The 24,177-nt window shown below is 40.5% G+C and overlaps 1 protein-coding gene across 2 annotated transcripts in view; it reads left to right on the plus strand.

The window, feature by feature from the left end:
- Positions 1 to 23,947, plus strand: part of stxbp6 (syntaxin binding protein 6 (amisyn)) — a 71,223-nt gene extending 47,276 nt beyond the window's left edge. For both annotated transcript variants that reach the window (XM_039786414.1, XM_039786413.1), the window contains 4 exons: positions 9,115 to 9,245; positions 9,468 to 9,633; positions 20,480 to 20,637; positions 22,397 to 23,947. In XM_039786414.1, coding sequence (XP_039642348.1) covers positions 9,115 to 9,245; positions 9,468 to 9,633; positions 20,480 to 20,637; positions 22,397 to 22,420 — 479 coding nt within the window. In that variant the 3' untranslated portion in view covers positions 22,421 to 23,947. The remainder of the gene's footprint in view (positions 1 to 9,114; positions 9,246 to 9,467; positions 9,634 to 20,479; positions 20,638 to 22,396) is intronic.
- Positions 23,948 to 24,177: the final 230 nt, after the last annotated feature.

Genomic DNA, 24,177 nt, shown 5'->3' on the forward strand with positions numbered 1-24,177 from the left:
CAAATTTAAAAGTTGTTTTATAGTAGGTCAGATTTAATACAACAGTTTTGTTACAGTCTTCAGTAAAAGTTTCATTGTTGTATAAGAGCATACAACTGCACTGCTCCATTGTTAGTGTTGCGTGAAGCTAATGGTGTCTGTATCTGCTGTGTGAGTAATTTGTCCCTTCTAGGGGTTGAACGAAGCTGATCTCTATTCTACAGCTATCATTCACCATGCTATATGCACTCCTTTTTCACTATTGGTGCCTTGCCACTGCATGGGCACCATCCTTTCTGAGGAGGCCTTGTACACAGCAGTCACTGTGTTTTCGACCCCATGAATAGACTGTAGAGGCCTTTGTTCCAATGTGTTGTTGTCTAGTCAGTGTCGTGGTTCATTCCAGTGACAGCTTCTTTCTGAAGATAACAGTGTGTTCCAGCTCAAGCAGAGTAGGGGCAGCTTTAAAATAGACCCGTAATCACAGACCCTGACGGTAACAAATGTTGAGTGCCCTCAGACGACAGCTCTAATAACACACCGCAAAATCCAATCTGTAAGGCAAACTGTTTGAATATTTACCTTGCACGATAGTGTCCTTGCTACCAAGATACTTAACTATTCTCTAACTCAAGTATAGCAGGCATTTCAGGTTGTTGTTGTTTTTACCTCAAGAGATGGGGGTCATGAAGTAGGCACAGTATGCCATCTACAGTATGTAGTTTGACTCATTTAATACTGCTTCTTTAGTTCAATAATGAAATAATTCTGCATAGTCTTTTAAAATCACATGATCTCATCTGATCTTTCCTAAACTCACACTGGGTCATCTATGGTTTCTTGTTTTTTTTCTAAAGACACACCAGAAGATGACCTTCAAATGTTGAATAAAGACATAAATGTATATTTTTGTTTAAACTTAAATGTTCCTCTCTTGGACATGCTATTCGTTTTATGAGGCTGACAATGATTTATGTGGATTCAGCTGTTTAGTTTAACCATACTAACCGTCATTTCTGGCCCTTCTTTTTAGCCCAGCACTTTATTAGCATTAGCATATCCTACTGTCTTAATGATAACCAAATAACTTGGAATTCCCATTAATTATGATCCATGCAAATGCGATTGCTATGGCAACGTGTCTACTTAGTGTTAAGAGCACAGAGCCACTTGACTTGACCTGGTTGAGAGAGAGGCCGTGAAATGCTTCTTTGAAATAGGGCATTTGGGAGTCAAATAATTAAATTAAGCTTTCATTTTTAAAGCTTGACTAATATGGTATCCTCAAACTAATCAGAAATTGTAATATAAACATAAAAATCAGTTTGGCAACACAATCCCAGATTGCAGATAAAAAGTTCAGTAAAGTTTTCTTATTTGCTATCTATAAAGTTAAATCATTCTTGCTGCTAAATATCATGTGGCACACAAATGAACACACGTGAATTTAATCTTTTAAGAAGCAGGAAAAGTGGCTTGTTTAGTAAAGCTTTATATTGTCATGAGTAGAAGCTGCAGCACTGACCACACAGATCCTGTATAGGCTACATCTCCGTATAGTATGCAATTCCTCAAATGTCAGCTTATGTTGGCTTGATGTGTTTATGTGTGTGTAAATGTATATTGTACAATCCCCTTTTATCTTGTGTCACAAGTTACTTCACTTCTTCTTGGTGGGTTAGTCTTGGAATAACCAGTCATTCCAATGGCAACACGGTGCCTTCCTGTCTGTACAGTTATACATGATCTTCCATATCAGATGTGATCTTTTGTTATTCTGTGGTTTTGGATTTTCATATCTCCTCTCGGATGACCCAAAAGGCTGATGTTTATCATATTTCTGGCTTGTGGATGGAGATTTTTGATAATTATATGTGTTGACACGAGGATTAAGTTGTATTATATCAGGGAAAGAAACTTATTAATGTTATGCCCATGCGGGTGGTCCTTCTCCATATTCTGTTAGCTCTCATGGTGTCATTGGCAAGCTCCAATGTCTCTGCATGAATTCCATAGTTGTTCCATACTTTCTTAAGCATTGGTTGTACTGGACTATATATTTTTCCATAGTGCTGTGTTAAACATTTCCACAAATGCTTGTATGCATTCATAACTGACAATCTGCACACTTCTCACATCTCCTGGTGCTCACATTTCTCTCTTAACAACCACAACCACTACATTTTTTTCCTTTAGCGAAAGCTGATCCTGAGAAGGTTTTCTCTGTGATGTTTGCAGTCTGTGACTAGCACAGTACAAGTTTTCTTTCGGGTTGCAGCACTTGCGCATAGCCAAGCACTACAAGGGACTGATCCAATGTAGGAAGTGAGAGCATGTCACCATCAGAGCATGAGAAAGGAGCAGGACAGGAACCCTTTCCATGGCCTTCCTCTGTCAGCCCACATGAAAACAATGGCTTTGGCAGCCCCTCAGGGCTTTCCTTAATTCTAGATATATTATAAACAATTTGTGTTTGCTCATTCTCATAAAGTTTATTATGCTTTAACATTGTGTTCAGGGTGTGATTGTGATTTTTATGTTTGCTTTGTAAAAGTCAGCAGAGCATATAACATTGCACTTTCATATTCGATCCGCCTCCGTTCATGTACAGGAAGGGATCTTTGTTTTCCCTTCACTTTGTGCAAGAGTTTCAGCTCAGTGAACTAGTGTGTGAATCTCAATCTCGACTCATCAGCATTATGACCACTCATATTTAAATTATACATGGAGGAGTGGTGGTCGGGGCATTGTTGTGTGGTTTAATTGTAGTCTAGCTAAACAATGTTAAATGATACAATCTAAAATAGAAGCTTACTGTGACACAGAATATCAATGTACAGTATACATGGTATAATGTCAGGTTTAATGATGTGAAACAAATGTCTTACTCCCTATGAATGGGCCATCAGTAGTTCTATACCAGCTTTCTTCTGTCATCATTTTGCTTCAAATAACTTCTCTATATTAGTTTTTTTTCTCCACACTCGCAGTATCACTCACTGGTTGAATGTATCATGAGAGAAACTCAAGCTTTCACTTGAGCATACACTTACTCAGTCTTTTCCTTGATTGCTGTTTCAACAAAGCCAGCTCTTTGAACTTTCTGTAATTGTTTAATATGCAGTCGACAGCTGAATATGAAATTGATTTGAGAGGCTCAAAGGTGTCTGGCAGATTGATTATGACCTCTGTGTTAATGTGTTGACGATCTAGTTTCATGGAAAGTCTCTTTCACATATTCACGGATGCATTTCAGCAGTCAGGTCTCAGTGTAATGTCTTAGTTTGATTTAAAAACAAGAAGAGAAATAGCCAAATGGCGTTACCAGATTGCTGAACCTGCTGTCAATTTTCCTCCCCATGTGAGCAACAGATCATTTAACCCTGGAGTCAGTGGGATTGTTTTGAAAGCAGGCTCACCACAAAGCTTGTGATATGACAGCATATGCTAATGGCGTGTGTCAATCGAAGCCTATCAGGCTCTGGTGTCACACTGACATTATCATCATTGTTTTTTTTTATCTATTATGTTAACAGTATGATGTAGGCGCAAACATTTAAAACTGTTCAGCCTTGACATGAGTGGTTGCTACAGAAAAACTACTGTTGCTGAATTTTTAGTATGCGATTCGTGATGTGTCATTCCCCTATGGTGACTGATTGCTTTGAGTCACAGTACATTTTGCGATAAGGAAACATAGTTTGTGCTTATGCACAGCTTGGCATATTCTGCTCGATTCAAAGGCAGGTCAGACACTTTTCACATAGGACTGACCTGAAACAATTACTTACTTACTTATCCGTAATCTCCGCCGAAATGACCGGCAGCTCGCGGTGCTCTGTCCCCGGCTGAGAGTCACCTATTCTCGGATAACTGAGCCACCAGCTACCGCTGACCTGAAGGAGCACCATGCAGGGCACCAGAGGCGGTGTTGAGGAACTCTGTTGCGGCTCAACGCATCTACTAAATGCTGCTGATAAGACCGAGCTGTGTGGTCTGTTGCAGCTTAAACAACTAGCAATCGCCGCTCTGTAGCACAGAGCTCCTCTTTGACGTTTGTTTTTACCGCTAGTTACTACAAAGGAGTTTGCTACAGGTATGCTACATTCAAGAGACCATGGGATGTTAATGTACGTTACTCAGCAACAGGTGAAAATAGGGGCAAGGTTGCGCAATAACGTTAAAATGATTTGAACTTTTAGCGAGGAACGAGAAATGAATTACCTGTATGTGTGAAAACAGCTTTATCTCACGCATCCGTGTGTGTGTGTGTGTGTGTGTGTGTGTGTGTGTGTGTGTGCGTGCGCGTGTGTATGAGTCAAAACTATTTTTTTTTTTAGGCCATATCGCCCAGCCCTACTTCAGATGGTTTAATGTTATAGAAAAAGTGGTGAAACTAACCACACACCTGTTTCATCCCATTCATACAATAGGTGCAGCAAGTCCTGCAATTTCACCCCCTGTATCGGATTTTAACGATACCTGGTATGTGTCGCCAAGTGCGGTGGTGTTAAAATCTCTATTCATTTTAGACAGGATTGCTATGGCAGAACTTGAGTTATAGGCAATTTCCTGCTAGCCCCGCCCTTTAGGAAGTTCTTTGATGGCGGCCATGTTTTATGGCGAATCCTGCTCCTTTATTGTAGAAATGTGAATCTCAGTCCTGCAAGGCCATATACCAATTAGAATTTTGGTCTTGATAAAATCAAAATTGACAAAGTTCCATTCATTTAACAGTTTTTCATATAATGCAAATTAGCTAAATACCATCATGGCAGAGAGTCACCTATTCTCGGATAACTGAGCCACCAGCTACTGCTGACCTGAAGGAGCACCATGCAGGGCACCAGAGGCGGTGTTGAGGAACTCTGTTGCGGCTCAACGCATCTACTAAATGCTGCTGATAAGACCGAGCTGTGACGGAGGTCTGTTGCAGCTTAAACAACTAGCAATCGCCGCTCTGTAGCACAGAGCTCCTCTTTGACGTTTGTTTTTACCGCTAGTTACTACGAAGGAGTTTGCTACAGGTATGCTACATTCAAGAGACCATGGGATGTTAATGTACGTTACTCAGCAACAGGTGAAAATAGGGGCAAGGTTGCGCAATAACGTTAAAATGATTTGAACTTTTAGCGAGGAACGAGAAATGAATTACCTGTATGTGTGAAAACAGCTTTATCTCACGCATCCGTTTTGTTGAATATATAGCCCCGTGTGTGTGTGTGTGTGTGTGTGTGTGTGTGTGTGTGTGTGTGAGTCAAAACGATTTTTTTTTTTAGGCCATATCGCCCAGCCCTACTTCAGATGGTTTAATGTTATAGAAAAAGTGGTGAAACTAACCACACACCTGTTTCATCCCATTCATACAATAGATGCAGCAAGTCCCGCAATTTCACCCCCTGTATCGGATTTTAACGATACCTGGTATGTACGTTAAAGTCGTGGTGTTAAAATCTCTATTCATTTTAGACAGGATTGCTATGGCAGAACTTGAGTTATAGGCAATTTCCTGCTAGCCCCGCCCTTTAGGAAGTTCTTTGATGGCGGCCATGTTTTATGGCGAATCCTGCTCCTTTATTGTAGAAATGTGAATCTCAGTCCTGCAAGGCCATATACCAATTAGAATTTTGGTCTTGATAAAATCAAAATTGACAAAGTTCCATTCATTTAACAGTTTTTCATATAATGCAAATTAGCTAAATACCATCATGGCAGACGTTTACGGTCCAGGAGGCTTTTTTTATAGAGCACATTGAGCTGGACTTGTGTGAGGAATTTCATGTCAATCGGACTCGCCGTGTGAGTGGTGTGGCCTTTAAAGTTGTAGCGCAATCATCAGGCCGAATTTCATCATATTCTTTTTTGGGAGCATGAGCACATCAACATCAGTTATGGTGACAATTTTCATGTCTCCAGTTCGTTCCAGCCCCCGGTAAGAAAAGGCATAATTTTGCATATAATACTAAATAGGCCACGCCCACATGCACCAATCAATAAGACACTTCAGATCCTGGTTACTACTCGCCCCCAGACCATGTGTACCAATTTTGGTGAAATTCCGTCTGTCAGGTTTTGTGGTACAAACTAGTGGTATTTTTGGCACACCTTATGGGTTAAACTCATAATCATTGCGTCAGCCTATTCCTCATGACGCACTGAAGATATGTTACAAATTTTATGATGATTGGTCAAACCATTAGTGAGTTATGGCCAATTTACTGCTAAGCCCCACCCTTGGCGTAATTTCTTTAATTTATGGCGGCCATGTTTTTTCACCAATCTTGCTCATTTAAATGTGTATCTCAGTCCTGCAAGGCTCTATACCAATTTTGGTGTTGATAGGATCAAAATTAACATTGTACTGTTTTTTCACATCATGCAAAATAGCCAAAATTTCACACATTGAACTGCATATGTGTGAGAAATTTCAAGACAATCGGACTTATGGCCTGAGGGGCATTTTCTTTCCAAAATCGCTTTTGTGATCGTTAATTGTAGTGCCACCATGTGGCAGATTGGACTCATTTTTTTTTTTTGAGAAACGAATGCACATCATTTCCAGTCATTGGGCCAAGTTTCGTGTTTCTACCTCATTCCAGCTCACAGGAATTTGAGCTGTGGCGGAAGACAACAAATAATACCAAACTGGTTTTATTAGACTACAATCTAATAAAACCTCATTTCTACTTAATAGGTTTGGTGGAAAGTAGTGGTTCTGTGCTGCACTTTATCATCTGCCACAAATGTAGCTCAGAGACAAATCATTCTCGCTGCGAATTGGATGACCTTAGTTTCCAGACTCCTACCCTTTCAACACACCGGTTCATTACATCCAGCTGTCATTCTCTTTATGACATTTTCTGGTTTCTAGAGCTTCTATTAGCCTTCTGTGTGAACCCAGACAGATCTGATCACTCACTTCATCTATTTGTCATGGCTGTCTGTTTTAGTGAAAATAAATTCTCAAAGAAAAGATTAGAAAGAAATGACTGCCAGTCTGCCTGTATTCTATCTGTCTGCCTCGGTTTGTCTGTTCCACCCTGCAACCTCAGGCCAGCACCTCAAGTATTAACAGCAGCTGTCTAAATGGATACACAAAACATATCCAAACATTGCTCCTCTCAGGGGCATTCGCTTACTGAATGTATCACCTGATGTAACATTCAGCCCAACCTATATTTTCAAAATCGTTTCCAGATTAAGGTGTGGTATATCTTTCACTAAACTGATCTGAACAAAAGGCAAAATGTAACAGGGAAACCAGCAGGGATGCTAGTGGTTTTTGGAGAGATGAGAAGCAGAGTAAAGGGCAACGGAGGTGAAAGTGACCCGAACACTTCCCTATTTCTGAGATGACACAATGGCAAATGTGGGAAAGCGGATGCAGGGGTTCACTGCCCGGGTTATAAAAGCAACATGTGGCCCCTGAGAAGTGCAAAGGGTTTCAGTATCCAGCCACACACACATCCAACAGTCCAGACACATGATAGAACTCTGAGCTTCGCTGATCTGTAAACATGTGATGATGTTGATCTCTGTATGGGAAGAGTCAAACACAGATATACATGGGAATAGAAGGGAAGGTACTGTAATGCTGTGGTGAGTGGGGCCCAACTGAGGACAAAATGATGATGTCATGGACAGGAGGTAAAAGGTCAGAGGCCTCCTAAAACCTTACACCTTAGTTAGTTATTCATAAATGTTACAGTTTATTAGGATGCTACTAGTCCCGTAGGACAGTGGTTCTCAACCTGGGGGTCGGAACCCCCAAGGTGGTCGCAAGATAATTTCTGGGGGTTGCATGATGGTTGGGGAGAAAAAACATGAAAAAACATATTCAAGACAGGGGAATAGTTTTTACATTACTGTGTGAGTTTGGTACAGGTCATGTGTTACTGTATATTCAGAGCTTCATTTGTAAATCAGGTGGTCCTAGAACACAGAAAGGGGTCTGAAGGCAGGTCACAGGGAGAGGAAAAAGTCACAAACGCATTAAAAAATCCACAGAGCCTAGAGCACATCGGACAAGTCTAGGTGCTAGCTGCTAAAACTAAACTGTCATTGAAGCTAAGCATGATTTGTTTACATGTATTAATCAAAGCATTCACAATAATCACTCAAAATCAGCAGGGAGAGGCGCGTAGAAACGGCTGTTTCACCGGTTTGCAGCTCTCTTTCTCGTCGTCGAGGGGGGTGGGGGGTCACGGACACCAACCTTATTATTCTGGGGGGTCACAACTTGAAAAGGTTGAGAACCACTGCTGTTAGACAAACTCAATGCGTCATACACCAAAGAACACAGAAAAAGCCTCAAAGACTATGCAAGCAACAGACTTTTTTTCTCTGGTTTCTACAAATGTAATGACCCCTTATTGTTGTACAACTAAGCATGATTATTGCACCGACTGATAAAACTCCACAATACCTAATAATTGTAATGGAAGCACAATGTAATGCCACTGTTGGATTGTGTTATCATTATGTCAATTTTTCTCTTGTGACTTGTTTAAAAGGTAATAACTCAATGGTTGAACGCAGTGTAATTTGTTTACCCGATTAGATTTAGTCAGCAGTGCAGTAGAAGAAATCCATCATGTCTGTCAAGTGAAATGAGTTGTGTCCAGCATCGTGTAAAAATACTCAGCAATTTCTGCTTTGACAGAAACAATATATGTTCATGTTCTTTAAACCAGTAGTGTTGAAAAATGTTTTTCATGTAGCTGGAACACAACCGAAAGTAATCGCACAAATACTGTATATAAGACTATTGTGCACAATTTTGGCAGGATAAATATGAAAACCAACTCCATTGTGCACAGGATTTATCTGTTTATCGTTAGGCTGTGTCTTCTCATAGGAAATGTTATCATGATCTCTGTTGCTGTTGGCTCCAAAAGAGAAATGTCCATTGTTAATGGATGCCTTTGTTTCTTCCGCCCACAGATGGAAGCTTTTACTTTTGCTAGACTCTAATGTTCCTCATCTTGTGACCTGAACTGTCCATTTATCCAAACCCAAACTTTCTCACTATACCATAAACATTGGGGCTATAGGTTACACAGCAACCTCTATATTATGTTTAATGTTTGTGTTAAATCTTATCTGGTGTGTTTTGTATTGTTTTTGTTTCCACAGTGACGAATAAGAAACCCTCCCATGTGTCCATCACCAAGGTGAAGCAGTTCCAAGGATCTTCTGCCTTCATGAAAAGGTCACAGTGGACACTCGACCAGCTACGGCAGGTCAACGGCATTGACCTGAACAAAGTATGTCATTTCTAGTCCCCTTCAACCGCTGCTATTTATGTAGATAATCTAGCCAAGGGATTATTTGGGGGTTAACATGAGTATTGCTGAAAAATAATGATTGCAAAAAAGCCAGTTGTGTCCCGCTTTCACCATTTCTTTCTCTGATAGTTTAGATGTTTCTTTCCATGACTTCACACACTCCCCTGTCACTCATGTCTCATTCATGTTATTCCTTCCAAGGACTGTCCAGAGTTTGATCTGATGTTCGAAAACGCTTTTGACCAGTGGGTTGCTAGTTCAGCAGGGGAGAAGTGCACCTTCATCCAGATTCTTCACCACACCTGCCAGCGCTACAGCTCAGCACGGAAACCAGATTTCGTGAACTGTCAGTCTAAATTGCTGGGAGGTAAGACAGTTTAAAAAAAAAAAAACACTGCTAACTGTCCTTAGGTAATATTTCTGTTGAGAACACAGTGGCTCTGATATGCCAGACTCACTGCTGTCATACTGTGCTGTAAGCCAGTTTGAATCTGATTATGTATGATGACAACCAGCACCTGGTGTGTATGAAAATGCATGCTTCTCCCTCATACACAGCATCTGTTGAGCGCTCTGCTGAAGTGAGGTCAATGAGGATGTCCAACATAATGCATCAGCTGTGACTTAAAGCATCTGTCACAGATCAACTGGTTTAAGGCACATAGAACAACACTAAATAATAATTCCCTAATTTATGTGATGTTGACTCATTTCATTGTGCGTTTGAAGTGTGAGACTCATTATTTTCACTTGGTTTCTACCCTTCAAAATAACATTAAACAACACAGTAAAAGCTGTAACAGTCAATTGAAAGCTGACCTCCCCCTATGAAAATAATATACTTATTTCATGCCCAAGTAGTCTTTATCCACGACGTTCCAATTCCGGGATTGCTCCGTTGCCGACAGAAATTTCGCCGGATTTCACTCATTTAGGCCGGATGTCCCTTGGCTTGGGCGTCCTTTGTGTTGGCATTTTAAACTCTGGTCGATTTATGAGGACTATGGTTAACCTTTTCTCAGATCTCTGCAGGGTAAATCCAGACAGCTAGCTAGACTATCTGTCCAATCTGAGTTTTCTGTTCCACCAAAACAAGTTCCTTCACAAGGCTATTTTGCTACCGTTGCTCCGTACGGCGTTAAGCGCCACACAAGATGATTGTGATTGATTTAAAGAAATGCCAATAAACCAGAGCGTGTTTTTCTCCCATCCTGGAATGCTGTGTGGACTTGCCAGACCCTCTCCGCAGCGCTGTGGAGGAAGGTCTGGCAATGTGAGTCTAATGCCCAACTAATACACGAAGACAGGCTGATCAAACAAGTCAAAGCACAACCAATTCCCAAATGTTGAAGACATGTTAAAAGTAGGGCTGTCAAAATGAATACGGAAATTGGTTAATACATATTCCTTTTAATGCCACTAATTTGTTGACACGCCATGTGATTTGGGCCTCGGACCACTCTGTAGTTCGGGAAATCAGGAAGCCATGTAACGTTGTGGATGGTTAGCAAAAACAAACCTCCTTGAGCAGAGATAAAGGAAAGGGTCTTTTGAATGGCAAGTTAAGTTTCAAAGCCCTTCCAGATGGTTCTCTCGACAAGACGAAAGTTATTTGCATGTACTGTCGATCTAAATTGAGTTACCACCAGAGTATGTCAAGTCTCGAATACGTCTTGCTGGCCAATCATACGGCTGATGCAGAGAACCCTCCTCCCCCTCGTCAAAAAGTAAATGTAAAACTGCATAATTAGTCATTTCCTGTCTGTAAATTGTGTTTGTTACACAGAGGGTTAAGGGTTGTGCTGCTGGTTGATGGTTTCCTCTACAGTGAAACCCAGTAGGGAATGCAGCATCCTGAGCGGTTTATCAGATATTGATCTGTTTACTCCCAACCCTCATCTTTGAGCACCATTCAACCTGTATTATTCATGCCATTATTTATGGAAACAAACATGCCCCACATTACAAGAATCAATTACCAGAAATACATATTTAAAAAATATATATATGGTTTGCTTTGCGTTTAAACTTCCAGCTGTTGTACTACTAATAAAATCTTACGGTGAGCAAATCACAGAATGAACTCTTTGAAAACAAAGTACAGTACTGTACATTGCAGAGAGGTGAGAATATGTGAAATATGTGTATAAAGACTAGGGTTGGGTATCGTTTGGGTTTTTTCCCGATACCGGTGCTAAATTGATACTTTTAAAACGGTGCCGGTGCCTGAACCGGTGCCTGAACCGAAATATATATAATATATTTAATTAGGGATGCACCGAATATTCGGCCACCGAAAATTTTCGGCCGAAAATGGCCCAAAAGGGCATTTTCGGTTTTCGGCCGAAATACTTTTATCACCAAAACAATACGGCCGAAAAATGTTGTGATGACGCAAACAGAAACCGCGACCTGCACGTGTGTCAGTACCCGTTCCACCTGCAAAGCGTCTTATAAGCAAAGAGGTTGAGACGGACCACGGAGTGAAAACAATGAAAAGTACGCTCTTAGAGTCTGTCAGCACACGTTTCAGTGAGATCTATTCGGATCCTCTGCACTTCATCGCGACTGTACTTGATCCGCGTTATGAAGACCATTACTTGGATGCGGAAATAAAGCAGGGCGCACGAGAAATGATCCAGGCTGCGATGGATGCGGAGAACCCGCGTGGAGACGGAGCAGCGCCCAGCGCAGGAGGAGATCAGAGCGCAGAAAAAATGACTCGTCTCTCTGCACCAGATGAGGGGAATGCACCTTCATTGTCTGATATGTTCAGTGAAATCTGCAGAAAGTGCCTCAAATAATAATAATAATAACAATAGGTAAGCTATTCTGTTCTTAGGCTACTATATACTGTATGTGACTATCAGATTGTAGCCATATTTCTGCTAGATATTTTTTAATTAAACTTTAATATTAATTTATACAATTGCAATGCCTTGATTTTAGTAAAGTTAGTACACAGCCATAGCCATAAATGAAATGGTAATAATAATTGGCATAATTTCTTTCGGTGTTTCGGTTTTAGGTTTTCGGTCTTGGTTTCCTCTTTTTCGGTTTTCGGTTTCAGCCAAGAATTTTCATTTCGGTGCATCCCTAACATTTATAATGTATAAAATATAAAAAAATGAGCACAAAACGACAGTTGGCGACATTAAAGAACGGCTTGTTTATTGCTACGGCCATATGGTCAAAATTAAATGATTGATTTATAATGTAATAGCAATAACTTATAACAATGACTTATTTCACCAGTAAATTGCTGGTAAATGACAAAAACAAGGACAAGATGGGAAAAGGGTATTTTAAAATAACTTAAAATGCACCACAAGGCTGGCGAGTTTCAAGTGAACGCACCGTCTGTGTTGTTTTTCCGACAACGGCAGCTGCGGTCAGACTGTTATGTCCCGCTGTTGGAATCCTCTACAGGGAAATACAGTCACACTTTATACCGCTTAACGTAAGCTGTCAGCATTTTAACCATGTGTTTAATCCAGCTACTAGCTAACGCTAACGTAGCGTCCCATGCAGTGATGCTTCTGAAAAAGAAAAAAGTCAGGCACCAAAATGAGGAACCGAAATTTTCGTTCTTATGCGGTCTGGTTACTACCGTTGGCGTTGGAACCGGTGCCCTATTGGCACCACGTTTCGGTACCCAACCCTAATAAAGACAGAACAGTTACTATTAAGGTTCCTTTTTAAGGTCCTTTTTCTTACTCTGTGTGTGGGAACCCAATATCTACTCATTGATGATAAAGCTGCCCGTTCTCTTTTACATTCTGTGGCCTTGACCTCCCTTCTACTCTCACAGCAATGCCCATATTTAACTCTCTTAAACTGACCCTGGTGCATATTGTAGTCTCTGTATGTTGTTGTATGCTGTGTTGTCACCGAGAGCACTGAACACACAGGTCTTTAGAGTAAGATGGATTATGGAGTGCAACTGTGCATATTAACCACACATCTGCAGTAGATATGAAAATTACACTTACAAGCACTGTAGCATTGTTCTTGTGGATGATTATGAGACATATAGCACTGCTCTTGATACAAATGCTTGTCATATGAATTAATTTACCCACAAAAACTACATGTCCTATTTAAAACACACCAACCCTGTGGTTTTGTAGAAACAGCTACAGTATTGATTTAGCTATTGACAACATGCTGTTAGTCCATATGGCCAATGATCTGATAATGAACTCCTGGCTCTGTGTGAGTAGAGGATGCTGTGTGTGATACACTTAAAAAAGTTGACAGTTCACCCTGCACATTGTGACAGGAGGAACAGAGAGGATGCCAGCCTGCTGCCAACTCTGTCCACTCCAGTTTAAGTCTCACACCAGTGCAAAACAAAAAGCATGACGCTGCTCAGGTGTGGGACCATAACTGTGGGAGACTCTATCTGCAGAATCCTCTGGGATGGCAGCCTCCAGAAAGCACAAAAGGTAGATAGATAATACACATAACTCAAGATGGACAAGTATGTTTTGCCATTCAAGATAAGGAGCATAGAATGAATGAACATGATATTAGTTGTCAGTTTCCCGTTGTCATGGCGGCCTGTGGATGCCAGCAGCTTTGTTCTTTAATCTTGCACTGTTTCCCCATGCTGATTAAAATGTTACTACAATAGGTCCTGTCAAATGTGAGCTGAGAATGCAGCCAGCTTATACATGCCTTGCATCCATGAAGTTCTATTGTTAACATTTAATCATCCGGCTCATCCCGAGTCTCATAATGTAAAATATATGATAGAGCCATAAAGGCACCTGTTAATGTTGGATTTGATATTATGATGCAAAACCATTTAAATACCACTCTAGATTTAAATGTAATTCAGGAAGATATTTTGTAACATTTTTATTTTGTAGCTTTTGGAGTTTTCTTGGTGAACTGATACTGCAAAGTTTTAGACTTCTGTCAGAGCCGTATGCACAGGCGCATGTTTTTGATCCTTGATGGGGCATGTAATTGGTCCAGAAATAAAAGCAGCTAATTGCCTTGTTATCAGTGCCGACTTGGGCTGATGCCCACACTGTTATACCCCAATTCCTGAGCTTCTCTATCTCACTGGCACGTATTCATGACATTATTCTAAACAAATTGTTAAATCTGTGAGCTAAGTGGATGCTTTTAAACCCTCAGCATTAGGCACACTTGTCTCCCAGTAGTTTACACTTAATGCTCTGTGTGAATCTTCATTCCTGGGGAGGTTTACAATCAAGTGATGGACGAATAATCAAACAGTAACCAGTTTTAACCGGTTTTATTTTGCATGACATTTACAACCGAACCCTTAAAACTTAACTTGTGATTTAATAATCCAAAAATGGTAACCCCTCTTGACTAATTTCAAAATCAGTATCATCTTTTCAACATCAAAGCTGATTATGACGTTTGATATTTTCTCATCACAGAAGACCAAGCTGTAGATTCAGTCATTTTCCGTTGCAAGGTCTATTTGAACAGAAAGAGGAAAGAATTTGTTGCACACCACGGTCATCTACTGAGACAAGGTAAGCCAGTGTTACAGTAATCAAAACTGCTTGGACTAAATTTAAAAAAGTTATACCTCTTACTAAAAAGTGTTGAGTTACTCCAGAAATCAAGGAAATCAAAGTTTCTTCGTTAAACAAGTTTATCCCCTACTAAAAAGAGATGAGTCCCAATAAAGCCTGTCCACGGCCTTCTGAACTGAGGGCCCTGCTCTTCGCTTGCAGAGACTTAAGTGACCTCTTTGTTGTCCTTTTTAGGGATATACTGTACTGACGTTAACATTTACACACACCATTTCCCTGGTTTCTGTTGTCACTGTGGGGGATGACTACATGCTGAAAGGGATTTTTAGTTTACATCCAAAGGTTATGTGAGTTATGTCCAATGTCCTTGCCCCTTACTGTCAGACTGTGTGTGCTGTGCTGTTGTAAATCACATTTTGATGTACGAGGGCAGTACAATGATGGAGTGCTTCTTCCCTAATGGTTTCCTCAGTATTCTGTACTTCTATATAGCATTTCACACATTAACATTTGATCTTAGACAAGACTATAATGATGGGAATTATAGCTCTTTAATGCATTGTGTGATGCTGACATTTATCTGCTGATTAAAGCCACTGAGAATAAGCTGCTCATGAATACCTAGTCGCTATTTTTCTGTCAGTATCAACACCGCTCTGTGGTACGTTCAGTACAAAATGTTACAAGTTTGTTCCCATCGGGGTCTTTAGTGCCTTGCTTTTTAATCAACACGACATTGAGCATGCAAGGTGAAGCAACTGTATTCCTTTCATGAAAAAATGTCAGTGGCGTAGTCCTCCTTGCTTTTCTCCGAGTGTTTAACAAGGGGTTTAAGGAGTCATAGGCTACACATCCACTTTACTCCAAAGTAAATGTATATGTATGAGTATGTGCAGGACTCCGTGTTGTGTAGGACTCAGTGTTGTAGTACTCGAGATCGGTCTCAAGACCACTTTTTGAAGGTCTTGGTCTTGTCTCGGAATCGACTGCATTTTTGCTCGGTCTCAGATAAAGAGGACTCAGGATTTGGTGTCAAGACCGGTCAAGGCCACAACAGCAGGGATATCACTAAATTGCCTGTGCATTGTATAATTATGTGTTAACATCATTACTGTGATTGGATGTAAAAATTCCTGCTTCAAATGCAACCAATAACTTGACTCATTTCCAATTTGAAATGTGTTACTGGTAACACACACTCCCAAGAAAGTGAATGTGGGAGACAGGAGAAGCTCTGGCTGTCTGGCACTGGTCTGGTCTTGGTCTTGACTTGGTCTCGATACACTCTGGTCTTGGTGATGGCTTGGTCTCGGTTTAGGTGGTCTTGACTACAACACTGGCAGGACTCATAAATATGTACATTAGAAGTGACTCAATTGTAGTTCAAGCAGGAGAGACCAAGAAAATGATACAGATTTATGACTTAATTACTGTTTATAATAGGATCATTTGTCGTGAACCTCAGCACTGGATCATACATTTTACATTACCAATTGAGTGATTGAGTTTATGCAGGTCTAAATGAAGTTTGCTGCCGATGCTAAGCAAGTCGAGATCCTGGATGCAGGTGGTGGTGGGGATTGGGAGGAGCAGCATTGTGTGATGGTTGAAAGACAATGATATAATGATAGGCCTATACAGTAGGGTATACTGTATAGTGTATATTTCACAGGGAGAGAGTGGTATCGGAAAAAGAGGAAATGTATGGCTTAATGATTTGGGAAGAACGCAGAGAAAGGGAGAACTGTCCGTGTGTAAAATGTTCGGGCGTGACCAGTGAAAGAGAGGTAAGAGAGAATTAACTGTTTAGGGAATAACTGCAGGAAGAATGTGGAAATGTATTGGATAAAAGGCTGTAGAGATATAATAGGTGTCTGTCAGGAGGGCCTGAGGGAGGTGCCCTTCCTGGTTGAACCTCTGCTATAGTTTCATTCTGCTGCTGTGGATAATGTCAAGATTTGCATTAATGAAACTGCAGTGGGGGTGTTATCTTGCAGCAGGGGCTGCGTCTTTAGGCCCTTATGATGTCGATTACATTAGCCATTTCTGATCCATCCCCAAACACATTTTATACATCATTATTGTATGCATAATCTATTTGAAATTGTCAAATAGGAGCATTGGTGCTTTAAGCCTCTGCTTTATTTATTGTAGACTAGTTTTCAATGTAGCCTATAGGAAACTTACAAAATAGTATGTATGGTAACAACATTTTTTTTTAAGATCATTTTTTGGGGCATTTTAGGCCTTTATTATAGGACAGCTGAAGATGTGAAAAGGGAGAGCGAGAGAGAGAGGGAGGTGATGACATGCAACAAAGGGCCGCAGATCGGAGTTGAACCTGCGGCCGCTGCGAGAAGGACTGAGCCTTTGTACATGGGGCGCACGCTCTACCAGATGAGCGATCCAGGCGCCCCAACAACAACGTTTTTATACTTGTAACTAACATGAAACTCATGTTGTATGGCCTTTCTGTGAACTGGAAGTACATAAATCTATGGTAAAACAAACGATGAGATGTTTTATTTATTATAATAATTGTATTATTGTCTCATGGCAGAAACTTGGAAAATAAGTTTTGAAAAAAACAAACAGCAATTACTTAGTACTTCAAAGTCAAGATGCTCTGGATGTGTAGGTACTGTACAGCTTTGAGTAGGGTTGGGATCACTTACAGAAATCCTTGATAGAATGCTTTATAAGTTTATTTGGTTGAATAACCGAAGCTTTAAGCGCTCTGCTATTAACGGGGCAATAAGGTGAATTTTTCATGGAATTTGTTGAAGTGCAGATAAGTATGTGCTCGCTAATACTTCATAGAAATTATTGAAAGACACTCTCTCCCTTCAAACACCCACACATATTCCCCAAAGCATAATACTAGCACAGTGATAATATAATCATGTACGCTGCCAGAGTGAAAGTATTAAAGGCACTGTAGCATGTGTTGTTTGAATGGTTCTTTTTGTGTTTGTTCTAGAAGTTAGCCATCCAATCTAATCAATCCCGTATGCTTCAAGAGCATATGTGACTTAGCTGTCGGCATTTTGTGAAGTGTATCTGACATGTTCCTGTTGATAACCATCAGCTTATTTTCTTTAGCGCCACAGCAGCACAGCCTGTAATCTCCTGCTTACAGCAGAACTGGAAGAGGAGGGTGTGTGGGGGGGGTGGCTTTGAAGGATCTCAACCCCCTTCCTTGTTATGTTTGTCTTTGCTCATAGGTTCTGGAATATTTTGGCCAGAAAATAAACTTGACTTTTTGTCAACAGTCTCCACTGTTAAAGAAACCCTGGCTTGACATGATATCACGGGGTATAGCAACAAAATTCCTCCTGCATTGTTAAAAGAGGCGTGCCATGGATGTACTAGGATTGGCCACTTACTATAGCTCATTGTTATTCAACAATGCAAGTTTACAAAATTGTCACAACTCTCCTCTTTTAACTTTAGACTCTGGAGTCGGTAAAATGACTGCAATAATACCAGTAAACCTCCTAAGTAACATAAAAGGGCCGCTGATAACGGTGATGGCTGATCATTTCCCACTTTAAATTAAGAATCACTTAGGCTCACAGCGATGGCACCACATAACGTGATCTACTCCTACACATCTTCATTCAGCTCCTGATGCTGCAGCCTTTTCATAAGCTCTCTCCACCCTGCCTTTTACTGTAATTACATTCTCCACTGGGGGAGCCCATGCTGCAGCCCGCCACTGATATCTGAGAATGGAAAAGAAAGGCATTAGAGAAAGGAACATTGTGTGCAGACAAATAAAAGGAGATGTTCTCAAGTATGTAGTGTGGAGGGGTTGTGAGAGTGGGGGTTATACATTGAGGATGATGGTAGTATTACTCCCTGGGCTTTGTCCGAGGCGGAGAGGATTAAGAAGAATCTGTCTGAAGGTGAAAAGGTCTTATCCTTTCTAGTGAAGACCTAAAGCTTGTCAGAGAAAGTGTTTGGTTTTGTCCAAACAGAAGCAGAGCAGAGCTGTGTTTTTAGCCTATGTTAGCCAGAATTCACTTTGCAATGTATTATAATTACACATTAACTTTGCGTTGCTAAGGGCTGCAAAGATTCTAGTTAAGAAAGTAAGTATTACATCCACGTTGTAGCTGTAGACTGTGGAGTCCTTGTATGCTGTGGAGAGATTTTAAAGCTTTGATCAAATGAAAAACTAGTTCTGACAGGTATGATGCTTGTTTTATCGTCGGCCCAGATGTGTTTGTCATGTGCAATGTGACCTGCAGTCTGTGGTTCATTGACTGTAATTTCTCGAAAAATGGACTGAATGAAGGCCTTATGTATGTGCGTGTGTTTCCATTTCCTCTTGTGTGCGGGGGATGAACATTTATACATCCATCTGTGTGTCTGTGGCACAGGTGTGTCTCTTCATAAACGGCTTTGACTTTATCAAGTTAACTGCATTTGAAGGAACACCAGCTGGCCTCGCCGTCTGCTTTTGGGCTGTCATATAACCCACTGCAGTAGAGCTGTCCCAATTATCTGTCACTCAGCCTACATGAGTTGATGCCACAGGACATACACTCACTATATTGCAGTTTCCTGTGGGAGTAGATACAATCTGGCTTTTCAAGTCTTAATACAGTCAGTCTGTTCCTTCGCCTCAAACTCATTTACTATATATCCCAGGATATATACCTTGGATAATTGAATCTAGCTTATCTTTTCACTGGGTGTTTTTCTTTATCCGTCCGCTTTTTAAAGTTTTTAAAGTATAGGAGTAGACTGTGTATTTGTGTATTTTACTTTTTCCAGGAGTTGCTGGGGTGGTCATCACCAAATCAATACTTTTGTCGTGTTGGGAACCCTGTGGTGCCATCCTGGTGTTGTAATTAAAATGACTCCCCAGGATCTTGACACCACAGATTGACATTCTCGGTTGACTCTTTGGCGCAACCAAAGGTAGCAGTTCACAGGAGCAGTAGGTGACAATTTCCCAAACTGGCATACTGCAAGTGACAGATTATACCCCACTGGAACAATATACAACTGTTTTGCCGACAATGGGAAAGCAGCAGGAAGATTGCTGTTCTTAGTCTGGTTGCCAGCGTGGCGCATAACAGCAGCATTCCCGACGTGCGGTAGATTAATGGCTTGTCAGATGAAACATCCGCAGGGCTGCCATAGCTATCGGAAGATGTGTTCACTGTCTTATTTCCACATCTGGGTCTCCAGGGCTACCCATGCAGCCAAGCACATATCCTCTCTTTATTACTCTATGGTTCAGAGGACAGGAGAGTTTGCACCGAAAGTTCAAAATTGAAGAAAAGCAGTGAATAATGTCACCAGGAATGACATGCTTGACATTAAATCCGGTGTTTCTGTTGCATACTTTGAAGTTTGAAAAGGTTCATTTCACTTGATCTTTCCTTGAAAGTAAATCCACTTTGAAGGAAACGCATTAGCCACTTTCCCACATTGCACCTGATGGAAGCGGTTTGCTTTTCCGTGTTTTTGTCTTCCATCATTCATGGTCACTGATTTAACTACATGCATTTAATGTCAAAGGTGAATTTGTTTCAACTGGTCTCCTACATTCTGTTGTTCAACATGGAATAACAATTTCCTTCCCCTTTGTCTTTTTTCCTCTCTTGTGCCTCTACTTTACTTTTCTTCACTTCTTTTTACGTTGTCTTGCTTCTTCACTTCCACCCTTATCTGCAGGTAACAGTATACTACACTCGGCTGCAGACAGTGTGACGAGTGCTGTACAGAAGGCCAGCCAGGCTCTGAATGAGCGCGGTGAGCGATTAGGTCGGGCTGAGGAGAGGACCGCGGACATGATGAACAGTGCTGAACAGTTCTCTGTTACAGCACAGAAGGTGAGGCAATATGTTAGCAAGATACACAATGCATAACCTCAGGGTGGGCTAACTGTGGATTTTAATACAGCGCATTGAAATTCTGACTTCGTTATCATGGGACGCAATGGAATATCTAGTCATAATTTTAAGGTAATTATTAGTTAAGCCAAAAGATCAAACATTTTACTTATATCTGAGGATATATGTAAGAGTTGCTTCATTGTGACTTCAGCCTCTCAGCAGTGGTGTTCTCTGGAAAGATAATAGTCTTTTTCTTCTTCCCTCATTTACTCTCTCTCTTGTAGTGGGTGTTCCCTCATCCTCCATCTATCCCATATCTCTTGTTTGTCAGGAAAACTAATTGCATGCTCTTTAATGGGGCTATTACCATAACTGATTTTTTCTTTCTTTTTATTGAAAAACAAAAGACCAAATCTATTGCTTTGTAACGAGCGCACCTGATTACGATTATCGTAGCTGCCTTTCTAATAGCACACAGTATATCTTACACACCCCTGGGTTTGCAGCTTGGCGACTTGTGTAAGGTGAGGTCCTGTTGTCAGTGGACAGCCTTCACTGAGACGTGTCATCTAAAGTGGGATGTTAATAACTTTAATAGTATAGCTATCCATTGCCTATTGCAATGTTTTTAATTATGCATAATGACATACTAGTGATGGTGGGATAATTGACAGACATTTCAAAAGCCTTGCATTGCCCTCTTACTGCTCATAGATGAGCTTCACCACCGTGATGAATTACAAAAACTGTAATAAGCAAAAAAAAAGCCATAACTTGGCTCTGGTGGTTTCAGGAGAGAATGACTATAGAACCCCCATGAAGAATCACTCATTCGCTGGCATTTCTCATTTCACTTGCTGCCATTAGCTTTTTATATTTTTTGTGTTATCACTTATCAGTTGTCTTGCACATTACTATCAAGACTCATTCTTTTGCATGTCTGGAGCCCTCTGTTAAAGGCAGTTGGAGGCCTTACAGATGGATAAAGAAGACATTACTGAAGAAAGGAACAAGACCGTCCACATTTTATCCATTACATTTTTGTCTGAGGATGGCTTGAACAATGACTTGACAGAATTAAGCCATCTGCATGTGTTGTTAGTAGCTTCAAATTCTAGCCAAGTGCAGTGCCTGCGTGCTGTGACATGGTCACCTTGACTCTTTTTTCGCTTAGTTCACATCTGCAATCCCACTTCTGCGCCTCGTTTTGTGACAGCAGTCAATTTCGCTGTGCTGCTCAGTTTTAAACAAGACCCCTCATTTCTGCGTGCCACTCTACTGCCCCCACTTGTTCGATCTGTAGATTTCAATTCTCTTCACACGGCAACGTACTCCATACTCAGTCAGTAATGTATGTGTGCATGTTTGCGTAAATGTGTGTCTTCCATCATCACGTCTTCATACCACGTTGGCTTTGTATTAATCTGGGGGCCCTGGCCATCTCTCCAACGATCATCCAGCCCAGCCCATTAGAACCCTTGTTAATGGGATAAATGAAGTGGCCTTGTCATTGTCTGAATAAATAAACAACATGGCCCCTAGCTGCCTTCCAGCACCTGTATAATAAACCCTTCCTAACAGCTTTGTGGAATGTAAAATCAAATCTGTACCTTACCTCATTTTTACTCAATGTGCTTGCTATTGCATGTATTGTTACATTTACAGTAACATGTTGTTTCTAGCTGGGTAGCATTTTGCTGATATTTCAGAATTCTCATTGTATTATCCTGCAACCCCCATCCCAATTTTTCTACAGCTTGCCATGAAGCACAAGTGTTAGACCACTGCCAAAACCAACTGGGCTGGGGGTGGGTCACCAATCACCAGTCGCTGTACAGGAGAAGGATTCCACATTTTATTCTTTTTAAAAGATTTAATATGATTACTATTTGTTAACAATGTTAACATGTTCATTCAATGTTTTGGGTTGTTGTATTCTGGTGCATCTTCTGATGGCGCAGCATTGAGCAGGGGGATGAGAGGTACATCTGAACAACGCTACTTCAGACTGTCAGCAGAGTGTTTCATGCTTCTGTTTGCCAAATAAAAGTCAAAGGCCATGACTGTATTTGATAACCACTGCCCCTCAAAACACTTTCCCTTTTCATATGCGCAGACACTAATGTGAGAGCACACATGCTGACAAGTCATTATCAGCAATCACTCCAAGACAAGGAACAGCTTGTCTCACGGTTATTAATTGTGGAGAGTTATTTATGAGCACTGCAGTGATTATGCAGTCAGATTTATGAGTGACGGACCCTCTCATGGGTTTCACGGGTGTGACTTTGGATTCGGTGCTACTATACCACACAAATATCAAACACATACTTACCTGCCTCGAGTTTCTTATCAGATGCTTAGGTTGTACCCAGGTAAATATTTTGGCAACACATTTGGGAGAGTGGGATGTCAGATGTAAGGAATAATGACATCAGTGGAGAACATTACAGTAACTCCACCCCTGAACATCAATAAATCCAAAAGTATTTATGTTCAGTTTAATGTTTCTTCTCCTTTGACATTACAGTCTTTCGGGCTGCTGTTGTGTCCATCATTTCAAAATGTTTCAAACGAGTTTTAGTCAAAATGTTTTCAACATATTTCATAAACGGCACATGAGATTAAATAGAGTGGTTTGTGTGAAACAATATATAAAAAACGTGAAATATTTGACTCCTCTGTTAGACTTGTCTACCATTCAACAACAACCAAAATTACATGGAATACAGTTGCCAACATTTTTGGAAGTGTACGTGAAGAACTCTGTTTTGAAAATAAGCTTTTAAAGTATAATTTATGTTAAATTCAGTAAACCAGCTTCTGCATTGTAAAAAAGCAAAACATGTAATTCTTCTAGTACTATTATCTCTGTGTCTGTAGAGCTATTTTGTCCAATGAACATGGGATGTTTTGAAATGACTCCTGGCTGTATTCAGACATTCAGTCATACCTTATGCTTTTTGTATAATTTGAGTGGTTCATTATAAAGATGTGTCTACTGACTAAATGTCTCAAATAGCAGCAGCAGTGTGTAGTAGTTTATTTTTTGTCAGTGCTCTCACACTGACTGTAACCTTGGCTTTCTCACCGGCAAGATACCGTCCTCACAATCAAGATGTATTTAATTCTTTTCATAGTTTGAATTTTATAATTCACAATGTTACAATGCACTGACAACCTTCTCTTGCAGAGCACTGTTGAGTTCATACTGAAACGTTCCAGTTGCCTAACTCTTGGTGTGCTTTTATTCCTCTCTCTAACACTTTGGATGTTTATTGTTTTAATAAAGAAATGTATAAAAAGATATTGTCAGTGTCTTTTTTTAAAAACCAGCTTTAACAGTTCCATCAAACAGTGGATTTAGAAGTTGAACATTTATTTTGTGGCGTGTTCTTTGTCATTGTTATTGTATTTGTGTGTTTTACTCGCATGGATTTTCTCTACTCAAACCGTAAGCTACCAAAGGTGTCTAAAGGGTTGTTATGTCATTTTCTCTGTCTGATGTGCCCAGTCTCACTTCATGCTTTAAAAATG

The sequence above is a fragment of the Perca fluviatilis genome, chromosome 20, assembly GCF_010015445.1.
Source record: "Perca fluviatilis chromosome 20, GENO_Pfluv_1.0, whole genome shotgun sequence".
Lineage (NCBI taxonomy): Eukaryota > Metazoa > Chordata > Actinopteri > Perciformes > Percidae > Perca > Perca fluviatilis.